Raw genomic sequence first — 24080 nt, forward strand, 5'->3', positions numbered from 1 at the left:
ATGACATAGGTGTCCTTAAATTGTTTATAAGTACTTAAGTGAGAATCTGTAGTTATTTTTTAGAAAGAACACAAATTAATTCTGTAGTCTCTAATAGTGTGATTTTGGTTACATGTGTTTATTATATTAGGCATACCTTGTCTGGGGGTTATTTCAGTGGGTAATGTGTTTAGATTTGATTGGGGTCTTTTTTCACATTTCAAAGAATTATTTTTGGACTGTTTATACTTAGAATCCATTCTGTGTATTCTACTAAGACAAATCAACATCTCTCCCCTTTCCCTGAGCCATTCTGAGTTTCATGAAAATCCCTGCAATTAGACAATTGTATTTACTTAATATGACATTTGGAAAAAATGTAAGTTACTTTTGGAAAGATGAACTTTTTTTTATATTCTGAATAACCTTTCATAAAACTTAAAATAGAGGCTTTTTGCTCTTTGAATTATGTTCATTAATTTTTCATTCAATAAGCAATCATTTAAAAAATTTACTCTTAGTAAAGGCAGATTCACATTTCATTACTGGTAACAGTTTCCAAAGTTGAAGATGTAGTTTTATGGTAATGATAGTATGAATATTTTAGTTCTATTATTTTTTATTATAGAAGTTTACGTTTTCGCAGAGGCATATAGTTCCGTGTTTATATTCTTTTAGATAACGGTAAAAAGAAAACGAAGAAGCTAAGAATGAAAAGGAGTCACCGAGTAGAACCTGTTGATACAGATGAATCTGCCCCTAAGAGTCCACCACCCCCACCACCTCCTCCTGGTGAGTAAATGATACTGAATTTAGAAATACCGCTTTAAACAGTAAGAAGAAAGAAATCTTGTAATTTTATTCTGTATGTTTATTATTTTGTGAATTTATGAAAAGGCAGTTTTCTCTGTCTACTTCGTTCAAAATTTATTAACTATGTATTTTCTTTTTTTAATCAGAAAATAAATGTTTTCTGAAAGTAAAAAATAGTATGTAAAATTAATAAGAATACTTTACCCAAGCACTTCCTAGAATGGATTCAAGTCCTTCTTGAAATATTAGTACCCAGATTGCTAAAAGGAATTTATTTAAATTTAATGAATGGATGGCTAACGTAAATTTTTAAAAAGTAGAATCTTTCATCCTGAAAGTTGTCATTTGAAAGCAAGATGTGTGCATTTTTCCAAAATATTTCCAACATACATACTGACCTTCTAAGTTGTCATGAGGATTAAAAGGAATATTGCATGTAAAACACTGGGATGTGCTAATTGCACAGTAGTTGTGAGAAGTTTTTCAGAACTAGGCACAGCACCTCACATACCATAGGTGCTCGATAAATATCTAAATGTATATATTTATAGTGTCCTTTTAGCCTGGTTAGAAGGCTTTAGGTGGTAACATTCTCCTTTGAGGATTATTTTAAGACTCATTTCTAGTATTTAATTTATTAGTAAACATTTATTTTAGCCTTTGCTAGGGGTTGGAATAGTAGCCTAAGGTTATTTTTGATGGTGGTGAAGATGCTTATATTTTTGACTAAAGATGAGTAAAAACTTAAAGCAGATGTTACCAGCCTATAATTACATTTTTAAATAAAAACTATTTCAAATGGCTTTGTGGCTATTCATTACTGTGTCATTCAATATACGCATATGACTTGACATCAAATATATACATTCCTGTCAAGGGAGGGATCCTCTCAACAGGCCTAAAGAGACATTGTTTAACAGTGTTTTAAAATGTTTTTCTTTTTCCTTAGTTGGCTGGGGAACCCCCAAAGTCACTAGACTTCCAAAACTTGAGCCTCTTGGTGAAACACGTCATAATGGTAATGCAAAAGGATCAGTTTTCAAATATACATATTACATCCACTTTTCTTATCCTCATTATTTCAACAAACTTTTATTTTTGGAAACCTTTCGAATCCACAACCATCCTTTTTCATTATATTTCACTTTTTTCATTTTATTTAATTTTTTTTTATTCTTTAGTGCCTTTTGCCTCCATATAATTTGTTTACCTTAGAATACAGATATAAAAATAATCATAGTTTGTGTTTATCCATTATAAATTTATATAAATTGTTATGAGAAGTGAACAGGTATAAAGCAATTTAAATTAAATATGAGACATTACAATTATACTTAGTGTTAAAAATAGCATTGTCCTATATGTGCTCAGTATACTCAGTGATAATGCCACATAGTTGTTCTTTCTCTGTTTCTAATAAGACCCAGCTGCTGAATATTAAAGTCAAGTAAAAATCAACACAATTTGTAAAATCAGAGACTAAATCAGCAAGCCAAATAAAGTTCAGCTAAGTAGAAAGTTACTAAAGGCTTATTGACTCAAGAAAACAGTTTCCTTTGGATGAAATTAACATAACGTATAGTCCAGCCAATATACGGCATTGGAACTCCACAACTGGAAAACTAGAGAAAGGACAGTTGGGTATAGCAAACTGCATGATAGAGCGGGCAGAAGTTCTGATTTCAGACTATCAGCTCAGGCTCTTTCAATAAAATGTTTCTAGAATGCAAAAGGGTAATTATGTATATTGTAGCTCAGTGAAGTTCTCCATCAAGAATGTCCAATTCCCTTATTGATGCCTCTGTTTACCCAATCTAGGACTTGGATTCCTAAGGAAACCTATTTACGAGGAAAGAAAGTGAGAAGGTTAACATTTACAAAATCATTATCATGTAACTTGAAAGTATGTCAAACTTTATAAAATATTTTTATTCAAAAAGTACATTAATATAAATACCCATTTGCTTTCTTTTTCGGAATATTATAGGTCAGTAATGAAATACATCTTTCATAATCATTAGTGAAAAAGGATTTTTTTCATTTCTAAATACAGAAAAGTTTGTTCTTAGAGTATATCAGAATTACAGTGAAGTCACATCTCTAGTTGATTGACTTTACATCATGATATTTTTATTGACTGTAATATGCTAGTTTGTTTAATGATACTCAACTTGTGTATGTTAGAATACATTATCAGTTTAAATATTCACTGTGCTGTTAATAAAATTAGGTTAATATACATTCGTATGTATGTATATATCTATCTGTCTATATATATGTACACATATATAGAAAAATACTAATTTCTCATAGGACATTTTTTCTCTTACTGAATTTTAGGCATCCAAAAAGCAAAGTTTTTCTATTTGACACCACCTAAAACATTGGCGATACCAAGATGAATAAGATTCTGCAGATCCTGGTCTAATAGAGAAGAGAATTCTTGAGCTTACTGTAGTGTATGTGACAATTCACAATATACAGTAATAAGTTCTATGGTGTGGAATTGGAGTACTGTACACAAACTGCATGGACAGTTAGTGAAAGTGGTATTACAACTGGGTCTTCGAAGAAGTCAGTAAGGAGAAGAAACAGACTATTCAAAGGCAGAGGAATAGGAAAGGGCATTTGTTATTTGGAAAATAAAGTTCCTTGTGATTGGAACTTAGGTTCATGTAGGTAGGGTGGGTAAGAAAGAGGACATTTGAAGTTACAGAGTTTTAAGACTGGAATTACGGCTTAGGGTCAGATTGTGAAGGCCCACATAAATATAAATTAAGATGTCTGGACTTGCTGTAATCTTCCAAGAGACACTATACATTTTTGAGCAGGGAAGTAATGTTGCTAGATGTGTTGTTTAGGAAAATAATTTTTGTCTCAGTGAAAAGTACAGACTTGCTGGTGGCCACACTTGAGGTAAGAATACCATCTAAGAGGCTGTTCTAGTAGTCACAGTGAGAAGTGAGGAATGGAAATTGGAATGTAGAGTAAAAAATGTATGCAGGAAATATCTTAATGATTATAAGTAATATGTGATGAATGAATGTATGGGCCAAGGGAGAGAGGAATAGAGGATTATTTACTCAGGCAGCTTGAAGGTTGGTGCTGTCTCTAGGATTGAAAGTACCCGAGGAAGGAAACCTGCTTTGAAGGTGTCTGTAGTCTTATGTATTTAGAAATGTCTCTTGGCCAATACAAGTAAGATTCAAGGGCTTAGGAGAAAAGAAGTGACTCAGGTGGGTGGAGGGTTTACAGATAGATTAGTCACCATCTTACAATAGGAATTCATTGCCCATAATAAATGTTCTGTAATCTTTACAGAATGAATGCAGGAGGGGATGATAGTTTCTTGTTTCTGAAAGAAATTTTGTAGAATGAGGAGAAAAGAAGTAATGGTAACATTCAGGGGGAGCACAGTTAAGGGCAAGTGGAAGAAGGTTGAAAATAGGTTGAGAAGGTTGTCTTGTTTGTGCTCATTTCTTGTGTTTGTTTTTAAATTAGAACTTTTTTTTTTAAAGAAAGTTTTTCTTTCTTTCTTTCTTTTTTTTTTTTTTAAGATTTTATTTATTTGTTTGTCAGAGAGAGAGCAGAAGCAGGGGGAGCAGCAGGCAAAGGGAGAAGCAGGCTCCTCGCTGAGCAAGGAGCCCGATGTGGGACTCGATCCCAGGACCCCGGGATCATGACCTGAGCCGAAGGCAGATGCTCAACGGACTAAGCCACCCAAGCGTCCCATAAATTAGAACTTTTGAGAAAGAATTGTAATAAATTAGTTAAGTTTAAGACCACCATATCCCAATATTTTAGTCAGTTTTCAGTTTGTATCAATAAATGTAGCTTCCCAGAACAGAGAAGAAAACACTGTAACTTTCACAAGTTTCAAAATATTTTTATCGTTTTCTTCCCATAAATTTTAAGTCTAAGTATACCTAACCTGGGTTTTAAAAAAAAAAAAAAGTGCAATCAACTCTGCTTTCATTAATGGGGATGAAAGCAGGTATAATTAAAAATTATAATGAAAAACCTTAAATTTGTTTTTAGAGTTTATCATGAGATCTTCATCAGAGATGCTGATAGCTGTCAATTTTATAATTGCATCCTCCTCTTTTCTCTAATTTGGTACACATTTCTTTGCATTTGGTGAATGGCAAATAAACAACAGATATATAATGAACTAGAGTAGTAATTAAAAGTTAACTGCAAATGGCTTGGCACTTAAAATTTACTGGGATGAAAAACAACTTTTTATAGTTACTGGGAATTTTTAAGGCGGATTCTTACTTGTTCTTTGATAATAGACATTTGCTTTGATAGCAGTTTGGTTTTACTTTTCTAATTATTGTCTAATGCTTGCTCATTGTAACAGGTAAGACATGCATTGAGAAAAGAGACTTAAAAAGAGAATCTGTTTACTATATGAACACTCTCAACCCATACTTCATTAACATATTATGTATTATACATTATGAGAAATATATCAAGGATTCTGTTAGCTAGAAATACCAAATGCACTAAAGAAATTTCTAATCTTTATGAATGAAGATAATATTTTATATTCAGTTTTACTACCCTTCCATTTGATGTTTAAAAAGTTTGAAGCTCTTTATAAAAATGTGTGTTAGCAGTGAAGTTGGTTTATTATCAGTTAGTTCCCAATTATCAATTCGGTACTAACATCGACTTAAATCCCCTACAATTAAGACAACAAGAAACCTACTTTGTATAGAATGATTTTATTTTCTGGAAAGAAATACAAAATCTTTACTGCAAAAATAAAATAATTTCTTGGGAGGGAAAAGGATAATTCTTGTCACGTGTATGTGATTTCTCTTTTTAGGAGGATACTTTTAAATTCTAGAAGTATAACATTAGGAAGTATATTCATGCTGGTTTAATTTTGAGTTCTGTATTAAAATTCTCATTAATTTTGAATTTAAGAAATTAGAAAAGTCATACTTAGAATTTGTCAAAAATAATTATTTTAATTTAAATTATAACAATGATATAGCAATAATATTAACTGCATATTCTTTGTTCCTGGCATATTGCTAAGCACTTCAGGTACATTATTTCATTTTAATTCTCCTAAATGCCTTGTAAGGTGGGCAGTGATATCCCATTTTGTGCAAGAGGGACTTATACTCCAAGGTCACATAGCTACCAAGTAGCAGTATCAGGATTTGGACTTAGGTCTGTCCAGCTTTGAAATCCATACCTTTAATTTATTATGTTACACTATTACATCAAGACTTATTAGGACATCCTTGCAGTTTACTAGTTGCTTGGAATTTATAGTTGCTTGAAAAACCATTTTCTCCTAATCCCTCTCTCTATTTAAAGTGGTTTTCTTTTAGACAGCCTATAGTTGGATCATATTTTTCAATCCACTCTGACAATCTCTTTTAATTGTTGCATTTGTACCATTGACATTCAAAATGATTATTGGTATAGTTGGATTAATATCTACCATATCCATTACTCTTTTCTATTTGTTGCCCTCATTCTTTGTTCCTGTTTTTGTCTTCCACTCTTTTTCTGCCGTGTGTGTGTGTGTGTTTAAGATTTCTTTATTTATTTTAGAGAGAGACAAAAAGAGAGTGGGGGAGGGGGAGGGGCAGAGGGAGAGAGAGACTCTCAAGCAGACTCCCCGCATGGCAGAGCGTGTTCCAGGGCTCCATCCCATAACCCTGAGGTCATGACCTAAGCCAAAACCAAGAGCTGGACACTTAACCGACTGTGCCACCCAGGTGCCTCTGTCTTTTGTGGGTTTAATTGAGCATTTGATAGGATTCCATTTTGTCTCCTTTCTTAGCATATAAGTTATACTAATTTTTTTTTTTTTTTACTTTTTTTAGTGTCTGCTCTAGAGTTTGCACTATACATTTACATTAATCCAAGTCCACTTTCAAACAAAGCTATAGATTTAATGGGTAGTGCAAGTACCTAAAATAATAAGATAATCCTAATTCCTTTCTCGGTGTTCTTTGTGTCATTGCTGTCATTCATTTGACTTAAATATAAGCATTTAAGTGTGTGTGTGTGTGTATGTATGTATATATTATGTATACTACATATACATAATCAAATACATTGTTACTATTAGCATTTTTTTTTAAGATTTTATTTATTTATTCGACAGAGATAGAGACAGCCAGCAAGAGAGGGAACACAAGCAGGGGGAGTGGGAGAGGAAGAAGCAGGCTCATAGCAGAAGAGCCTGATGTGGGGCTCCATCCCAGAACGCCGGGATCACGCCCTGAGCCGAAGGCAGACGCTTAACTGCTGTGCCAACCCGGGCGCCCCACTATTAGCATTTTTTAACAAACTTTTATCTTTTTGATCAATTAAGAATAAGAAAAATACATTTTCATTTTATTTTTTCTTTGATACTTTTTCTTTCTTTATGTAGATCTGAGTTTCTGACCTATATATTATTTTCCTTCTCTCTAAAGAACTTCTTTTAACATTCCTTGCAAGGCAAGTCTACTTGCAATAAATTCCCTCAGTTTTTGTTTGTCTGAAAAAAGTCTTTGTTTTTCCTTTACTTTTGAAGGACAATTTTGCAGGGTACAGAATTCTAGGTTGGTGTGGTTTTTTTCTCTAAACACTTTAAATATTTCACTTTACTTTCTTCTTGCTTGCATGGTGTCTGAGGAAAAGTTGGATGTTATTCTTATCTTCGAGTCTCTGTTGTAAAGGTGGTTTTTTTCCTCTGGCTTCTTTCAGGATTTTTCCTTTTCTTTGATTTTCTGTAGTTTGAAAATGATGTGCCTAAATATAGTTTGGCATTTATCCTGCTCAGCGTTCTCTAGATTCCTTGATCTGTGCTTTGATGTCTGACATTAATTTGGGGGAAATTCTTAGTCATTATCACTTCAAATATTGCTTCTGTTCTCTTTTCTCTTTCTTCTTCTGGTATTCACATTACAAATAAGATATGCCTTTTGTACTTGTCCCACAGTCCTTCATTATTCTTTTCTGTTTTTTTTTCCCCAGTCTTTGTTCTCTTTGAGGATTCTTGAGGATTTTATTGATCTATTTTCAAGCTCGGAGGTTCTTTCCTCAGTTGTGTCCTGTCTACTAATAAGCCCATCAAAGACGTTCTTCATTTCTGTAATGGTGGTTTTTTTTATCTCTAGCATTTTTTTTTTTTTTGGTTCTTTCTTAGGATTTCCATCTCTCTGCTTACATTGCTATCTGTTCTGGCGTAGTCTACTTTATCCACTAAAGTCCTTAGCTTATTAATCATAGTTATTTTAAATTCCTGGCCTGATATTTCTGACATTCCTGCCATGTCTCGTTCTGATGCTTGATCTGTCTCTTTAAATTTCGGGGTTTTTGCCCTTTTTGGAATGGCTTGTTTTTGTTTTGTTTATAGTCTGACATGGTGTACCAGGTGAAAGGAACTGCTGTAAATTGGCCTTTTGTAATATGGGGGTGATGGGTGATGGAAGGAGAAGCGTTCTATATTTCTATGATTAGATCTAAGTGTATTAGTGAGCTTGTGCCTCTGGACTCTGAACTTCACAAGAGTGTCTCAGTTTTTTTCTTCCCCATTAGGTGGACAAAATGGATAGTGCCAGATGGTGGTGATTTTCTTCCCCAGGTCAGTTAGGGTTTGATGATACATGTTAGGTTAGGCTCTAGTTAGTTTCCCCTGAGGGCAGTCCTTGTGCCCCAGAACAGAGTGCTCTTGTATGTTTCAGAATGGTTTCTTTTTTTCCTCTCCTGCCAAAAGTGGGAGGGGATTTTTCTTTAATATTTATTGTGGGACTTGTTCACGTTCCTGGAGATAAATTTCACAGTCTCACAGGGATCCTCTTATGACTTAGTCTCCTTGGAATTTTTAACTCTCAAACGTTCCTGCTAAGCCTCCAGCAATTCATCAAAGTTCAGGTTTTCCTACCTGGGCAATTTTCCTTCCTTTGGCAGTTTCCATTCATGAACATATGCTCTGGTAAACTGAAACTCCTTATATTTGCCTGTCTGTCTCCAGTATTGGGATGGTGGTTTGTCTTGTGACCTCCCCTCTTACGGAAATGAGACGAGTTGTTGATTTTGTAGTCTGTTTAGCTTTTTACTTCTTGTTAGGATGAAGTGGTGACTTCTAATCTCCTTAAATGCTGTTACAACTTTGATAAATTAACATTTGTTAAGTAGGGCCCCTGGATGCTAGATGGTAAGTCTTGCTTCAAAAAGACCACAGGAGAAATTGAAATAGGAAAAGTTTATTACTCATAGGTCCTGGAGGAAGTATATGGCATACCTTGAGGGTTCCACAGGGGGATACCAAGGCAGGGTTCAGGCAGGGAGAGCTATAGGAACTGGGCGATATGCTAAGGCCAGACTGGTGAATTCAAAACAAAAAGAATTAAGTTTCCTAAGCTCCACCAGAGTCTTATCTAACAGAAGGCCCTGGCAGGTGAGGGAGACTGTTGATCACAAAGGGCACTGGGTAAATAATATCAAGGAACTTATATTTACCTGTGACTTTGCAGGGTGATTTCTAGGGCATGTACTTATTTGCATGAGGGGCTAGTTAGCAAAACTCTCAACGTATGTGAAACTGGAAACAGGCCTCTAACACATTTTCAATATATTTCTTTCAAGTGATCCTAAAAATCTATGGTTCTAGAATAATTTTAAGGTAATAGGCTGGAAAATAATTACTTATTGAAGGTTTACATATGCTATTAAATTTAAGCCAATTTATAATAATTAAGGGACAGGAACTTATGAAATGTAAAATAAGACTTTCTTTGTATCATATATCATATATATGTATCATATATCATATATATCACTGAATTATAGTGAAACATCATTGTAAAAGATTATTACCAGAAAACAAAGATAATTAATTCTTTTCCCAAAATACCTACAAGTAATAGCCATTGGATGAGAACATGGATGGTACAAATACTGACTTATCAGGGCCTTGGCAACAGCTTCCATAGATTTTTGAATATTTGTTATTTTATTCTAATATGAACATTAGATAGAGCTTTTTATTAAATCTAGTAGAAATTAATTTATAATCTAAAGTTAGGAATTTATCCTAGTGGTTATGTTTTGAATTTATTCAAGTTTTCTTGGATTTTGATTTTTTTTGTCTATTCTCCTCATCCATTATTTTACCCATCAAGTCAGAGTACCTTACTTTTTAAGGGTGTTAGTTGGAAAATAATGAACTGTATCAAAAATTCTGATTTACCATACTGTTTTTTGGTATCCCTTTATGTAGATTTCTATGGAAAGCCACTGCCTCCCCTGGCTGTGCGGCAGAGACCTAACAGTGATGCTCATGATGTGATTTCATAACCAAGTCACATGGATGCGCTTTTTTAATACAGGCAAGATCAACTACAGGACCTTCTTTCTCAAAGAAGAAAAACCCTGAACATTGATGACTGGGGCAAGATAACCATAACAATTTCAGTAAGGAGATGAATAGCCAAAGACCAGACTGATCTGACAATTATCCATGTTATTCACGGTTAAAAAAAAAAAAAAAAAAAAAAAGGAAGCAAAATGACCAGTAGATGGGATGAGCATTTGAATCAAGTTAGCAGGAATTACTGTAGACTCTGGATTTTACAGTCCCACTCATGGGCATATTCCTGAAAGAAAACCTCTTCAGAACAAGAGCCAATGGACTCTCCACACTTTCTTTACTATTTGTTTAATAGTCTTTGTTACTGTATCTTATACATTTTTTGTAAGATACACGTGCATGGAAGGGGAACTCTTGGGAATTTATAACCTAAGTTTTTAACTTTTTATATTTTTCTAAAACTTATGAGAATTTTAATTACTATGATATTGACGGCACTTTTCTATAGATGCTTTGTTTAAATTGTGTCTGGAAATGGAGTTGATTTATTTGACAAACATGAACTATACAAACAGGACATATTTATATGGTTTTAGGTATATTTTATAATAGTATTGTTCTTGAAGTATACGTCCTAAGTTTGCCTAATTTTAAAATAATACCTTTTTAAAATAGATTCTTATTCTTAGATCTTCATACTTCCAAATTATGTTATCTGAAAGCACCACCCAAGGAGGGTTCATGTTGTTGTTTGCTTTTTTTTGGTGATGATCGCAATAAATGAAAGAGACTTGAAATACTTTCTTGATCTAAATGCTTTTTAAATTAATAAAAATGTTATGTGAGATATTATTAAAATTTTCAATGACCACCTCTTTTATGGGATAGACCTTTTCAGATCAAGGTGCTCATTGTCACTCCCTCGTTCTATCAGAAGCTACAGTGACTCTTTTAGGTTATTCTAATTCTTTTGTGCCTTGAAAATAAAGGCAAAAAGACTGAAAAAGCCACTGTGGGTACAGAGACTTGGTTTTATAACCAGGAAGTGCTTGGGTACTAAATCAGTAAGAATAAAAATGTTTGTGTAAAATTACTTTTATAAAGAAAGAATTCCAAAATAGTTTCTTGATTTAAAATAATAGCACTTCCCTTGTACTGAAGAATGGCATCTTTAGGATTCTCTATCTAGGCAAACTTTTAGAAATATATTTTGGGTATTAGATTTATAATGTTGCATTAATTGAAAGTATATAAATTTATATCAAGGTGAAAATACTATAAACAACATGAATCCTTACCAACTTGTTAAAATTGGTAAGTTTGGTAACTTGTACTGACAATAAACATATACTAGTATCTGACAGTAATAAGATTAAGTATGTCTAAGGCAGTTTACTATGATTATTTACTTTAAAAATTTTACTTTGGAGCATCACATTTTAGTCACATTTTTTAAGTCCCGGAACTTTCATTAATTGGGTCACTTATTACTCTAGAGCATCATAATGCAGTCTTTTGAAGTTTTGTGCATAGGACACCAGGCACACTGAGTAAAAAGCATTCTACTTCAGATATAAAATTTGTTAACAGCCTGAATTTGATAGGTGACCGAAATGTAAGGAAAAGCAACACAAGAAGACAGAGTGTAAATTTTGAACTGGATTGTAGAGAAAAACTTATTTGTATACTTTTTGGTTCCTGTTTGTAACATTTACATTTATTCATTTTTTTAAACACTAAACTTACACTTTTGTCATCCTATTAATTTTCACCTAGTTTGTGAGTAAATAAAAGTTTAAAAATTTTTTGTTTCCTGTAAGTGATTACTGTAGCGTACAATAATACTGAATTCATTTATTAAAAATGAATAAAAATGATTTTGAAATTAAATATATGATAAAGTGAAATGAATGTTTTATATCTCTCTCAAAAAATTAATTTGTATTCTTAAAGCATCCTAAGAAATTTTAAAAGAAGTTTTGTAAATCCAAGTTGCTTTTAACAAGTAAATGCCTATTTTGTTAAATGCTGCATTTTTATTCTTAATCATCACGAATTATGACATTTTCACACAATAAAAATAATTTATATCAGTATGCTGTTTTGTATTTCATTTGATAAATTTAAATGATTTCTTTTTGGTAAGAAAATAGAAAAGGCATTTTCAAATATGACTGTTGGAAGAAATCTTAAGTCTATAGATTAAAATAATGACTTTATTTTACATGAAACCTTTTTTCTCTGCATATGCACAAGTTTACATATATGTGCAAAAGAATATTATCATTTTAAAGGCAGCTAAAAATATCATATCACCTTATGATCCTAGATGATCCAATGTTAAATTACTGACCCAAAGATACATTTTTACTTTTTTACAAGATAACTCTATATGCTTTTTACACAAAAGGCATATATAACATACATACAACATTGCATGTAATTGATATTAAATATAAAACTATGAAAGCAACACTAGAAAGAAATGTTACAAAATGTTAATAATGAATTTTTCTAGTTATTGGTTGTGTGTTTTCCTCAATTTTTCAAACTAGTTTTTAACATTTTGCTTATTTTATTTATTTATTTCTTTATTAAGATTTTATTTATTTGACACAGCACAAGCAGGGGGAGCAACAGGCAGAAGGAGAGGGAGAAGCAGACTCCCCACTGAGCAGGGAGCCTAACATGGGGCTTGATCCTAGGGTCCTGGGATCATGACCTGAGCCGAAGGCAGATGCTTAACTGACTGAGCCACCCAGGCGCCCCCAAATTTTGCTTATTTTATAATGGGAGAATCGGACATAGAATTTTGTAAAAATTAAGTACCGTGCTTTCTGCAAGCTTAAAATTAAATGGTCTTTTAAGTGTCAAATGGAGGACTTAATATGTAAAACTTACTTTTTTTTTTTTTAAAGATTTTATTTATTTGAGAGAGAGAACATGCACGGGAGCAGGGCTGGGGGGAGAGGGAGAGGGAGATGGAGGAAATAGACTAGTTGCACTGAGTGCTGAGCCCTTCACTGGGTTGGATCCCAGGAGCCATGAGATCATGACCTGAGCCAAAACCAAGAGTCAGATAATCAACTGAGCCATCCAGGCGCTCCTGTAAAATGTATTTTGAACAGCCTAGAAACATTTATCTGTAGAATATGCCATTTTATTTGCAGCTGATCTCTTAAATATTCTTTTACTATGGTAATATTTTATTTTATTTGATACTCGGTTCTATATGATATGCTATTCATGTTATTTAATTTCTCCCATTCTGCGCTGAAGAAATCTAATACTTTTTGGTGTCAAAAGCTTATCAAAAGTGAAACTGCTTATACAAATAAAGCTATAGCTTATAAACTTTATTATCCTTGGCTTTAATACTTAAGTTTTTCTCTAAGTGGAGCAGACTTTGCACAACCGAGATTCTGCTAATACTATTTAATTTATCAAGAAATATATTCCAGCTGATCCAAAGAGCAAATTCAGATATTTGAAGACTTACCTTAAAGTATGATTATAAGGGCGCCTAGGTGGCTTAGTCCATTAAGGGTCTGCCTTTGGCTCAGGTCATGATCTCAGGGTCCTGGGATCAAGCCCCACATCAGGCCTCCGCTCAGTCAGTGGTGAGTCTGTTTCTCCCTCTCCCTCTGTAATCTCTCTTGCTTTTGCTCTCTCTCAAATAAAAAATAACATCTGTAAAAAATATGATTATAAATAATCAAAATAGCAATCCATTAGCTTTGTGGAAACAATAATGGAAACCTGCTTTTGGGGGGAAAGAGGAAATCAAAAATGAATTTTCTTTAATGAAGGAGATCAGTTTATAATTGAAGGAAAAATAGGAAGAAAATTATTTGCTTGTTTAGAGCCTGAGTTGTAAATTCTTTCTGTGTGCTAATTAGTAAACAGAATTTATGATCTAGTGGTCATAAATTGAGTCAGTGGTCAAATTGAGTCAAATGAGTCAGTGGTCTCCAGATTTTTGTAATACATCTTTTCCAGTAAATATTTAAGTTATTGCATTAGTTTGGTAGATCTGCCATAACATACTACCAAAGACTGGGTGCATCAAACAACAGAAATTAATTTTCTCACCGTTCTGAAGTCTGGAAATCCAAGATCAACCTGGAATCTTGTTGGCAGGATTGGTTTCTTCTGAAACCCCTCTCCTTGGCTTATGGATGACCTGCTTCTTCTCCCTGTTTCCTCACATGGTCTTTCCACTGTGTGTGGTTATCCCTAGTGTCTCAGGGTTTAAATTTCCTCTTTCATTTATAAGGATACTTAGGACCCACCTAAAAGCCTCTTTTTAATTTAATTACCTCTGGAAAGACTTTCTAAATACAGTCATATTTTGAGGTATTAGGGCTTGGGTCTTCAGCATGTGAATTTTGAGGGGATAAGTTTCAGCTTGTAAGTTACATACATATTCTATTGCACTTTGTACATATACCTCCCCCTAAAAATTTTTTTAAAGATTTGATAAAATTAAATAAAAGTTATTTTTACTTCCCAGTCCCAGTAGATTGTCTGATAGAGTTTGTACACACCACTTTGGAGGCCTAAAATAATAAAGTGAGAGCCTCAGCTAATTAGCTATTCTGAGATGATCGTTCAAGATTGCCTGTAACTAAGCTTTGTTCTCTTGCTTTGATGGTGGATTTCTCTGTTGTGTTTTTCTGCCATTGATTTTAAGGAGCTAATGGTTTCTTCATGTTGGATTGTTTTATTTCAAAGTCTGTCTTTATCTTTTTTACTCATAAACCACATGAATATGAAGGGTTTTAAGAAATGTTTTATGTAAATATGAAAATTCATAAAATGCACAGAAATCTGTAAGTATACTTATCCTGAAACACTTCTTGTATCAAAGGACTTCACAATAAAATTGCTTAGGTATGTAAAAATTATTTTCCTGCCCAGTGTAAGTACATATTAACCCGCTTTATTCTTTAACACAATAGTTACAATAATAACAAAATATAATTTCTGGTATTTGTGTCAGCTCAATTTTTTATAACTGCAGTGATTTAAAACAAGTCTGGTAACAGTTTCTATTTTTAAAATAAAGTGTTGGGACGCCTGGGTGGCACAGCCGTTAAGCGTCTGCCTTTGGCTCAGGGCATGATCCCGGCGTTACAGGATCGAGCCCCACATCAGGCTCTTCTGCTATGAGCCTGCTTCTTCCTCTCCCACTCCCCCTGCTTGTGTTCCCTCTCTCGCTGGCTGTCTCTCTCTCTGTTGAATAAATAAATAAAATCTTTAAAAAAAATAAAATAAAATAAAGTGTTAAGCTTTGTTTATTCTTTACTAGGTATTTGGTATAAGGTAGGGGAAATCCACTAACATTTTTAAGATACATTAATATTGATTGTAGATAGATTAAATGGGTTAAATATTAAAGATCAAACTGTAAAGAAAAAAAAAGGGATAAAGAAACAAATAATTGCTTGCCTCCTTGGGAAGAACTTTCCAAGCCAAAAAGCAATGGAATCAATTACGAAATCAAAGAATTGACCATAAAATTTTAAAATATTTTTACATTTAAAGGGCTGTAAGAAAAAACGGGAAAGTACTTGAAAATGTGATATGGTTAACATCTCTAATATAAATAAAAATACCACTAAGACATCTATGGATAAGGGGACATGAGGTGGTAATTTACAAAGAAACATAATTAGGATGATTTGAAACCTATTTAAGAACATAATAAAAAATTATAAGGTTTTCAGATATGGAAAGAACGATAAGCAAACATATTTATCAATGGTAAGAAGGAAAGCTAGTATAGCATTCCATACCTTGGAATACTATGCAACTTGTAGAAATGATGTATATGAAGAATTTTTAATATAAGAAAATGCTTATAATAACAGGATACATTATATGTACTGTTTGATCAAACTTGAACTGGGGAATACATCAAAATGTCAATACTGATGATCTCTAGTGGCATTATGTTCAATTTTCATTCTCATAGGCTTTTGTTTTTACATTTTTTTCAGTAAGCATTAGCTTATTTAAAATCAGAAAATAGAAACATGCTTTTAAAAGTCAAAAATAATAGAACGAATATGACCTCTTTCCAAGCATTACACTTCCCCTTTCCCTGATAGGAATATAGTGTAAATGATTTCTACTATTTCCTTAAAAGTCTTTTAAATGTCTATTTTACAAATATACTACCATATTAATTCAATAAATGCAACATTCTGCAATGAACACAGAAAATACATATAAAATCTGTGTATGGAGGCTGAAAAGTAGACTAATGACTTTAAACAGTTAACAAACTGGGCCTCCTGGGTAGCGCAATTATTAGGCGTCTGCCTTCAGCTCAGGGCGCTCAGGGCGTTATAGTTATAGGATTGAGCCCCACATCAGGCTCCTCTGCTATGAGCCTGCTTCTTCCTCTCCCACTCACCCTGCTTGCGTTCCCTCTCTCGCTGGCTGTCTCTATCTCTGTCAAATAAATAAATAAAATCTTAAAAAAAAAAACAGTTAACAAACTGCATGCATTTAATGACTTCACTCCTTAATACTTTATTTTCTTTTGCACCAAATCTAAATTCAATTTTAGATTACTGGGGAACTTGTTTAAGTAAATATATTAAGCTTCAAACCACATTAGTGGCGATATTTTTCTTTTTACATGGTTCTAAGATTTGTACCTATGGTATACTGATATTTTGAGCATCAAAGGTCTCAAAATGATGATGCTCATTAAATATCAGGGACCATATGAAGCATTGATTTCCTGATGAATTCCTGATGCTGTTAACAAGGGAGGAACTAAAAAGTAACACCAAAAGAGCAAATAAACTGCTGTTCCTATTAGAATGGGTGTAATACTTTCCTCAGGACGTTTAACACTGCCCATAACAAAGGTGGGTGGGAGGGCAGTGTGTAGGGTCATTTTGGTCTTCAGGCATTTGGTAGCAGAACGTGATGACGATCATCTCGAAGATCGTGATACTGAAAATAATACACAGCAGCAGCCAACATTAGGGCGTTTACTGTTTCCTAACCTTTGTGCTAAGTGCTTTACTGTATTTCAATTAATCATTTATCCCTCCCCATTAAAAACGAGAGATTATTTCCATTGTCCATCTCTAGGAAATAAATGCGTAATTTCTTTATATCTATCCCTTTTACCCTTAGTTCTGAATATCTGAGCTAAAGGGGGGGGTCATCAAATTTGGTAGATTAATTCAGTAACTAGCTTACCCTCTGAGAACATTTTACAACAATGATCATTATACAAAACCTAATAGTGGAAAAGTTACAATTTTTTTTTACTGAGCCACAAGCAAACAGCAGCCACCCTTGAACACAAAGCTTCACTTGCCGCGCCAGCCTCTCAAGGTTCCGCCCAAGGGTCTAGCTACGCCCTCGGGAGTAAGCACCACCTCCACCAACCGCCGGCGGAAGGAACTTTGCGTGCGCGTGCCTCTCGCGGGACCTACACCTCTTTTGGCGAGATTTCGACAACGCAGCAGAGCAGTATCTCGCGGGAAGTTGAACCGGAAAAGTGAGGGATAGAAATGAATGCGGTTGAACCTCGGGTCTGCGGCTGTGCCTTTGATTTCCTGGAGGTTTTAGGTGCTGGGTGTTGTAGAGCTCTTGTTTGGCATCTCCTGGCGGGATAATGTTGACCCGGGTGAGGTGGCGAGGGAGGGGGTCGGGAAGGGGGAACTTCGTAAGCTGTTGGTTTTTCTGGCTTCACAGTCCCAAGCCCTAGAGTAATGCTGGATGCTCGAAGGCTTTCTCGTGGGCGTTTTCTGTCGTTTTCTCCCAAGACTCACCTGCGCCCCACTTAACTTGCCTGCAGTCCAGCCTGCAGACCTGAATACCTACTCCCTTCAGCTTTGAGCAGAATGCAAGCTCCTCAGGGCTTGAGACTCACTGCTCTCTATACTGGGAGCTTAGAACAATGTTACATAGTCATACCTCGCTAAACTTTGGATGAGTAAATGAAATAGAGTTGCAAGGAAGTTTCCACAGGAAACGAGTGACTTTTTTTTTCGAAATAACCTTTTTATTTTAGAATAATTTTACATTTACAAAAAAAGTTGCAAATACGGACTTCCATAGGCTTTTCACTCAGTTTCCCCTAATGTTAACACCAAGAGTGGCTTATTTAAGTTAATTTTGTTCCGTTGATATATCTTCTTCTGTTAAGGCCACTATTTTTTCTTTTAATGCCACAAGTCCTTTAACCTTTGCTTTACATTTGAGCAATAATTATTTGAAGAAACCCTCTATTTTTCCCAAATACAGTGTTGCTACATTGAGGTAATGCTCCCTTGCAAAAACTAGTGATAATCGTAAAACATGTTCTTAAGAAAAAAAATGGTAATTTGAAGTTTAATAAATTTGTAATATCAGATTGTGTCAGCAATGTTTTCTTGTCATCGTAGCTGAAAGCAAAATCAGAGAGGAAGCTAGCAAAACAGATTTGCAAAGTTGTATTGGATCATTTTGAGAAACAGTATTCCAAAGAACTTGGAGATGCCTGGAATACAGTAAGGTTAGTATAATTCATCTCTTGATGCTTTATGATAGAACACGAAATAAACCTTTTTTTGGGGAGGGGTGCTGTGAGGATAAAAGATAAAGGATCTAAGCCTGGCTGCCCTTTTCCTACAGGGGCTAGAGAAAAGAACTGTGAAGAAATAGATGGAATCATACGAAAATGAAAAGGGGAGAAAGAAAACTTTGTAGTAATAGTAAAGAAAAAGTTGTTATGGCCTTTCCTTGAGCAGTTGTTTTGATCTTTGAAACAGGACTGCCCACCAGTTTGACAAAATTAATTATACTGTAACAGAAAAATCTTAAAACTTCTGAGGGTATTTGACTAGTTTTTGAAATTTAGAAGATAATACAGTAAATCTTTAAAGCTGGCACAACTCTGTCTTAGCTAGGGTCACTTTATTTGGTTATATTTATTCCTTGTGTTTTTGGCAGTCTGTTTTGAACACATGCAGACACACACACACAAATTCTTTAAATGTATTATCGAAAACAAGTGTTTCACGCATAGAAGTAAGTGGGATAAGTTTGATTTGTATGTTTAGTGACTTTTGCCTTTGGTCAGAATGTTATTCCATGGGTTCTTCACATTGAGGTTTTTTTTTTTTTTCCAAATTATTATTTAATTTCTAGTTAGTTAACATATAGTGTAATATTCATTTCAGGAGTAGAATTTAGTGAGTCATCACATATAACACCCAGTGCTCAGCACTAATGCCCTCCTTAATGTCCATCACCTATCTAGACCTTCCCCCATCCACCTCCCCTCCAGCAACCCTCAGTTTGTTCTCTATAGTTAAGAGTCTCTTATGGTTTGCTTCCCTCTCTCTCTTTTTCCCCTTCCCCTGTGTTCATCTGTTTTGTTTCTTAAATTCCACATATGAGTGAAATCCTGTGGTATTTGTCTTTCTCTGACAGACTTCTTTTGCTTAGCATAGTACATTCTGGCTCTATCCGTGTCATCGTAAATGGCAAGATTTCATTCTTTTTGATGGCTGAGTAATATTCAAGTGTGTATGTATGTAGTGTGTGTGTGTGTGTATATATGCCACATCTTCTTTATCCATTCATCAGTCGATGGACATTTGGGCTCTTTCTGTAATTTGGCTATAGTTGATAATGCTGCTATAAACATTGGGGTGCATGTGTCCCTTTGAATCAGTATGTTTGTATCCTTTGGGTAAATTTGTAGTAGTGCAATTGCGGGATCATAGGGTCGCTCTATTTTTAACTTTTTGAGGAACCCCCATACTGTTTTCCAGAGGGGCTGCACCAGTTTGCATTCCCACCAACAGTGCAAGAGGGTTCCCCTTTCTCTGCATCCTCACCAACATCCGTTGTTTCCTGAGTTGTCAATTTTAGCCATTCTGACAGGTGTGAGGTGGTATCTCATTGTGGTTTTGATTTGTATTTCTCTGATGATGAGTGATGTTGAGCATCTTTTCATGTGCCTGTTGGCCTCGGTGTGTCTTCTTTGGAAAAATGTTTATTCATGTCTTCTGCCCATTTCTTAACTGGATTAATTATTTTTGGGGCTGTTGAGTTTGATTAGTTCTTTATTTTGGATACTAACCCTTTATTACNCTCGGTGTGTCTTCTTTGGAAAAATGTTTATTCATGTCTTCTGCCCATTTCTTAACTGGATTAATTATTTTTTGGGCTGTTGAGTTTGATTAGTTCTTTATTTTGGATACTAACCCTTTATTACTGTGTTATTTGCAAATATTTTCTCCAGTTCTGACTTTTGCCTTTTAGATTTGTTGGTTGTTTCCTTGGCAGTGCAGAAGCTTTTTGTCTTGATGAAGACCTAATAGTTAATTTTTTCTTTTGTTTCCCTTGCCTATATTGAGTTCTTATATAGTATATTCCATTCCCCATGGAATACAGAGAGCAACACAGTCCCCATATCCAGTGTGCCTGCAGTCTGGTGTTCATGGGGGAAAGGGGACTGGTTAAAACTATATAAACTATTAATTCCATAAATATCCTGATGGAAATAGGCAGGAGAACCTTGTCTCTTATTTAACAAAGACTGAGGGTGCCAGCAAAGACCTGAGGAGAAGCCAGGCCTTGGTGACTTAACAGGAGTTACCTTAGCAAAAGAACCAGGTAACTTTGGCTCAAAGAAGAGGGTTAACTGCTTCTGAAGCTAGGAGCAAAAAGCCCAGTACAGTTTGCTCAGGAAAAGAAGGTTATGTAGCTATAGACAATGGAATTTAGTCACACTGTTGTCTTATTAATCTCTTCTTGGATCAACTCAGTAACACTTTCTCATTTACAATGGACAACTTTAAGCATTTTTTTAAAAACAGAGATGAAGTATTGACTGATTAAATACAGTCTGAGGTGATTCTGAGATAATTTTAGGACAGATAACACTGTTTTAGAAACTCGTAAATACTGCAATATGAAAAAGTAGTTTATGGTTGTGGTTTTTTATTTCAAACCTAGATTTTAAAATAGGTGTCTTCTGTCATGGTGAAGAAAGAAGAATGATAGGTGTAATAAATTCTTTATGTTTTTAGTATGTAAAGTTACTCACGTAGAATAGCCAAACAACCACACACCTGCTGCGTGTTTATTATGTACNTGTTAATTATTATGTATCAGATGGTATTGGCTTTACGTGACCCTCAGAACAAAGCTCTGAGGTTTGTTTCCCATTTTTCATGTGATGAAACCACATAGTGTTTAAGTAACTTCCCAAGTTTACTTAGCTGGTAAGTGCCAGAGCAGAGATTTGTGTCTAGGCTTTCTGATTCAAGAACTTCCACTGCTAACCCCTAATCTCACACCTGAGGTGTAATTAGGCATTCATGGATGATTAAAAAAGGGAGTTTAAAAGGTATATTGTCTTCAAATTTTACAGTAGTCTGGCTACCCATAACCTGTAATGAGTTATTTTTCTATTTAATGTGCTCAGACAGATTTGTAAATTATTGTTTGACCCTAAACAAAATGAGCAGTGAACCTCAGATCCATTTAATTAGCTGTGCCTTCTGCTTCATCTACCTTTTTGTTGGGTTTTCATGGTAATTTAAGTTGTGCATAAATTTGCTAAATTTGCCACAGGCAAAATAAAGGCTGAGCTTAGAAAGTAGTCTGAGCATGGAAGATGGTATGGGAAAGTAAGAGCAAATATTTTTGTTGTTTTCTTTAACTTTTTTTTGGAAGACATAATGTCATGCTTGCAGGATCTGTTTACTTCCAGGGAAAGGTAAGTGCATTTTTGTCTTGTACCTAGAAAGTTATTTACTTATTTTAAGTTTCCTATCTTACCTAAGGGATTTAGATAGTGGGGAAGACTTAGTATTTATTTAAATTTTATTGTTTTGTAATAACCTTTTTTACAAGTCACCCTCTGAGCAGCACGTTAAAGTTGTTTACAGTGGATTCAAGTTTTACTCTGCTCATTGCCTACATTATCTTTCAGGTAAGCCCATTCATGGCATGACTTTGAACTTCCCTCAGTATGCTGCCATCTCAAGCTGTGCAGTCCTCTCTAAGCTTTGTTCCATACTTCTCAGTATTTTCTGGTAACTTCACTTAGTTTGGTACTAGGCAATCTCAAAAGCATGTCATTTTTCCCTTCTAAACCTATGTTGTCATTTGCCACTTGCATATTTTTTCTCACTTGTTGAAGGTATCACCATCAATATGTCTCTTCTTTTCTCCTCCATACCTTCAAGGTAAAGAATGAACTTTAATCAAAAATAAGTCTGACATGTGACCCCAGCTTCTGGGAGGTTATCTCTAAGCCCTTGGAATGTCCTGCCTAAGAGTGTCTTTGTTTACCTGGGGGGTTGGGCCACACTGGAAAGTCTAGCAGTGTGATTTATGGTGGGTGCTGTGAGCCATGATATCAGCTTGGCTCCACCTCTGACCCCGAGAGGAGCTGGAGACTAAAGGTTAGCCAATTGATCATGTTTGTGTGACTGTGCCCCAGTGAAATCTAGAAGCCAAGCTTTTGGTGAGCCTTCCTACTTGGCAGTATTCCTAAGTATATGGTCACACATTGTTGCAGGGAAAAGTCCTTGCTCATGATTCTACCGGAGAGGACACCTGGAAGCTTCATGCTTTGAACTTTCCTGTGTTCTGCACCATGTATCTCTTACCTTGACTGACCTTGATAGTTTGGGGGCTCCCAGACTATGAACTGCCATATACCACTACTCTGCCTCCATCAAAATCTAAATGCCCACCAAATGCTTTTGCTTCTTCCTGAGAAATTTCTTAATTTGGAGATCATTTGTATCCCCTTTATTACTGTTTAGTTAAGCCTTTATCATTTCTTACTTGGCATATTGCAGTAGCCCCTTTCCACAGTCTCCTACCTTTAGTATTTATTTGTTGGCTTACTTAACAACATCTTTTATGACACTGTACCCCAGGCAATGTTCTAATCACTTTATAAATATTAACGTAATCCTCTGTACAGCCTTCTGAAGTAGTTACTACTGTTTACATTTTACAGATAGGAAAACTGAGGCATATGAAGGCTAATTAACTTGCCCAGTGGAACAGAGCTCACATTTGGGGGAGCTTTGGGAGTTCGTCTTACCTTCTGTCCTGCTGCTTCTCAGTGCTATCGTATTCCATTGTGCCACTCCTGGAGTAGAAGCCTGCTCTGCTCCCCCACTGTCTGTAGTATTATGTTTGGACTGAATATCTTAGCATGACTAGACAGGCTCCTTCATCCCTTTGGGATTGGATATGCTATTCCCTTTGCCAGGAATGAGCCTCTCCTTTTTCCCTCTGTCCAGTGGCTAAACTGTGGGTTCAAATCCTACCTCTGCGTCTTGTAGCATATGACCTAGATAAGTTACTTAACATCTCTGTGCCTCACTATCCTTATGTGCAAAATAGGATCTATGTCATACAATTATTTGGGAAGATAAAATGATTTTATATGTATACAAAGTGCTTAGAATATTGTTTGACATGTAGTAAGCCCTTGATATGTATTAGCATTATTTTTATTACTACTGCTGTTTTAACCAATTCTCTATCAAGCTGTCCCATATACCCTCGACAAAATTAGTTCTGTCTTTGTGTTTCCATTGCATTTTGTTGATAACAGCTATTATAATTCTTTCAAGATTGTGCTGTCATAATTTATTAAGTTGTCTTTTCTGACAAGGGAGGGTCTTGAAGAACCAATACCTTAAAACTTGAACAAGTCATCTACTTATTCACAAGTTAGTGTTTATAAACCAGGTACTGTTCTAAGTACTGGGGATACAAAGATGGATTATATATATATTCTGCCTTCAAATATATATGAAGGGAGGATTAATTGGAAGTCTGTATAAGAACTTTGGAAATTTTGTGTGCACTTTGTAGAAAGCAAAACAAACAAAAAGCTTTCATGGTGAAAGCTAAGTTAAGTCTGGCCTGTCTGTAAATATTTTTTTATTTAGACACTTTT

The 24080-nt window shown here is 34.8% G+C and overlaps 2 protein-coding genes across 6 annotated transcripts in view; both read left to right on the top strand.

Moving 5' to 3' along the window:
- ARL13B (ADP ribosylation factor like GTPase 13B) overlaps window positions 1–11743 on the top strand; it is a 67681-nt gene extending 55938 nt beyond the window's left edge. For 3 of the 5 annotated variants that reach the window (XM_002929314.4, XM_034657101.1, XM_034657106.1), the window contains 3 exons: window positions 658–771; window positions 1742–1810; window positions 10034–11743. In XM_002929314.4, the coding sequence (XP_002929360.2) occupies window positions 658–771; window positions 1742–1810; window positions 10034–10110 (260 nt within the window). In that variant the 3' untranslated portion in view covers window positions 10111–11743. The remainder of the gene's footprint in view (window positions 1–657; window positions 772–1741; window positions 1811–10033) is intronic. The other 2 variants (XM_019809996.2, XM_011237327.3) reach the window with 2 other exon arrangements.
- Window positions 11744–17601: 5858 nt separating this feature from the next.
- Window positions 17602–24080, top strand: part of NSUN3 (NOP2/Sun RNA methyltransferase 3) — a 61671-nt gene continuing 55192 nt past the window's right edge. Inside the window, exons 1-2 of the mRNA XM_002929315.4 lie at window positions 17602–17780; window positions 18541–18650. Of these exons, the coding sequence (XP_002929361.1) occupies window positions 17769–17780; window positions 18541–18650 (122 nt within the window). The 5' untranslated portion in view covers window positions 17602–17768. The remainder of the gene's footprint in view (window positions 17781–18540; window positions 18651–24080) is intronic.

The sequence above is a fragment of the Ailuropoda melanoleuca genome, chromosome 1 (assembly GCF_002007445.2).
Source record: "Ailuropoda melanoleuca isolate Jingjing chromosome 1, ASM200744v2, whole genome shotgun sequence".
NCBI lineage: Eukaryota > Metazoa > Chordata > Mammalia > Carnivora > Ursidae > Ailuropoda > Ailuropoda melanoleuca.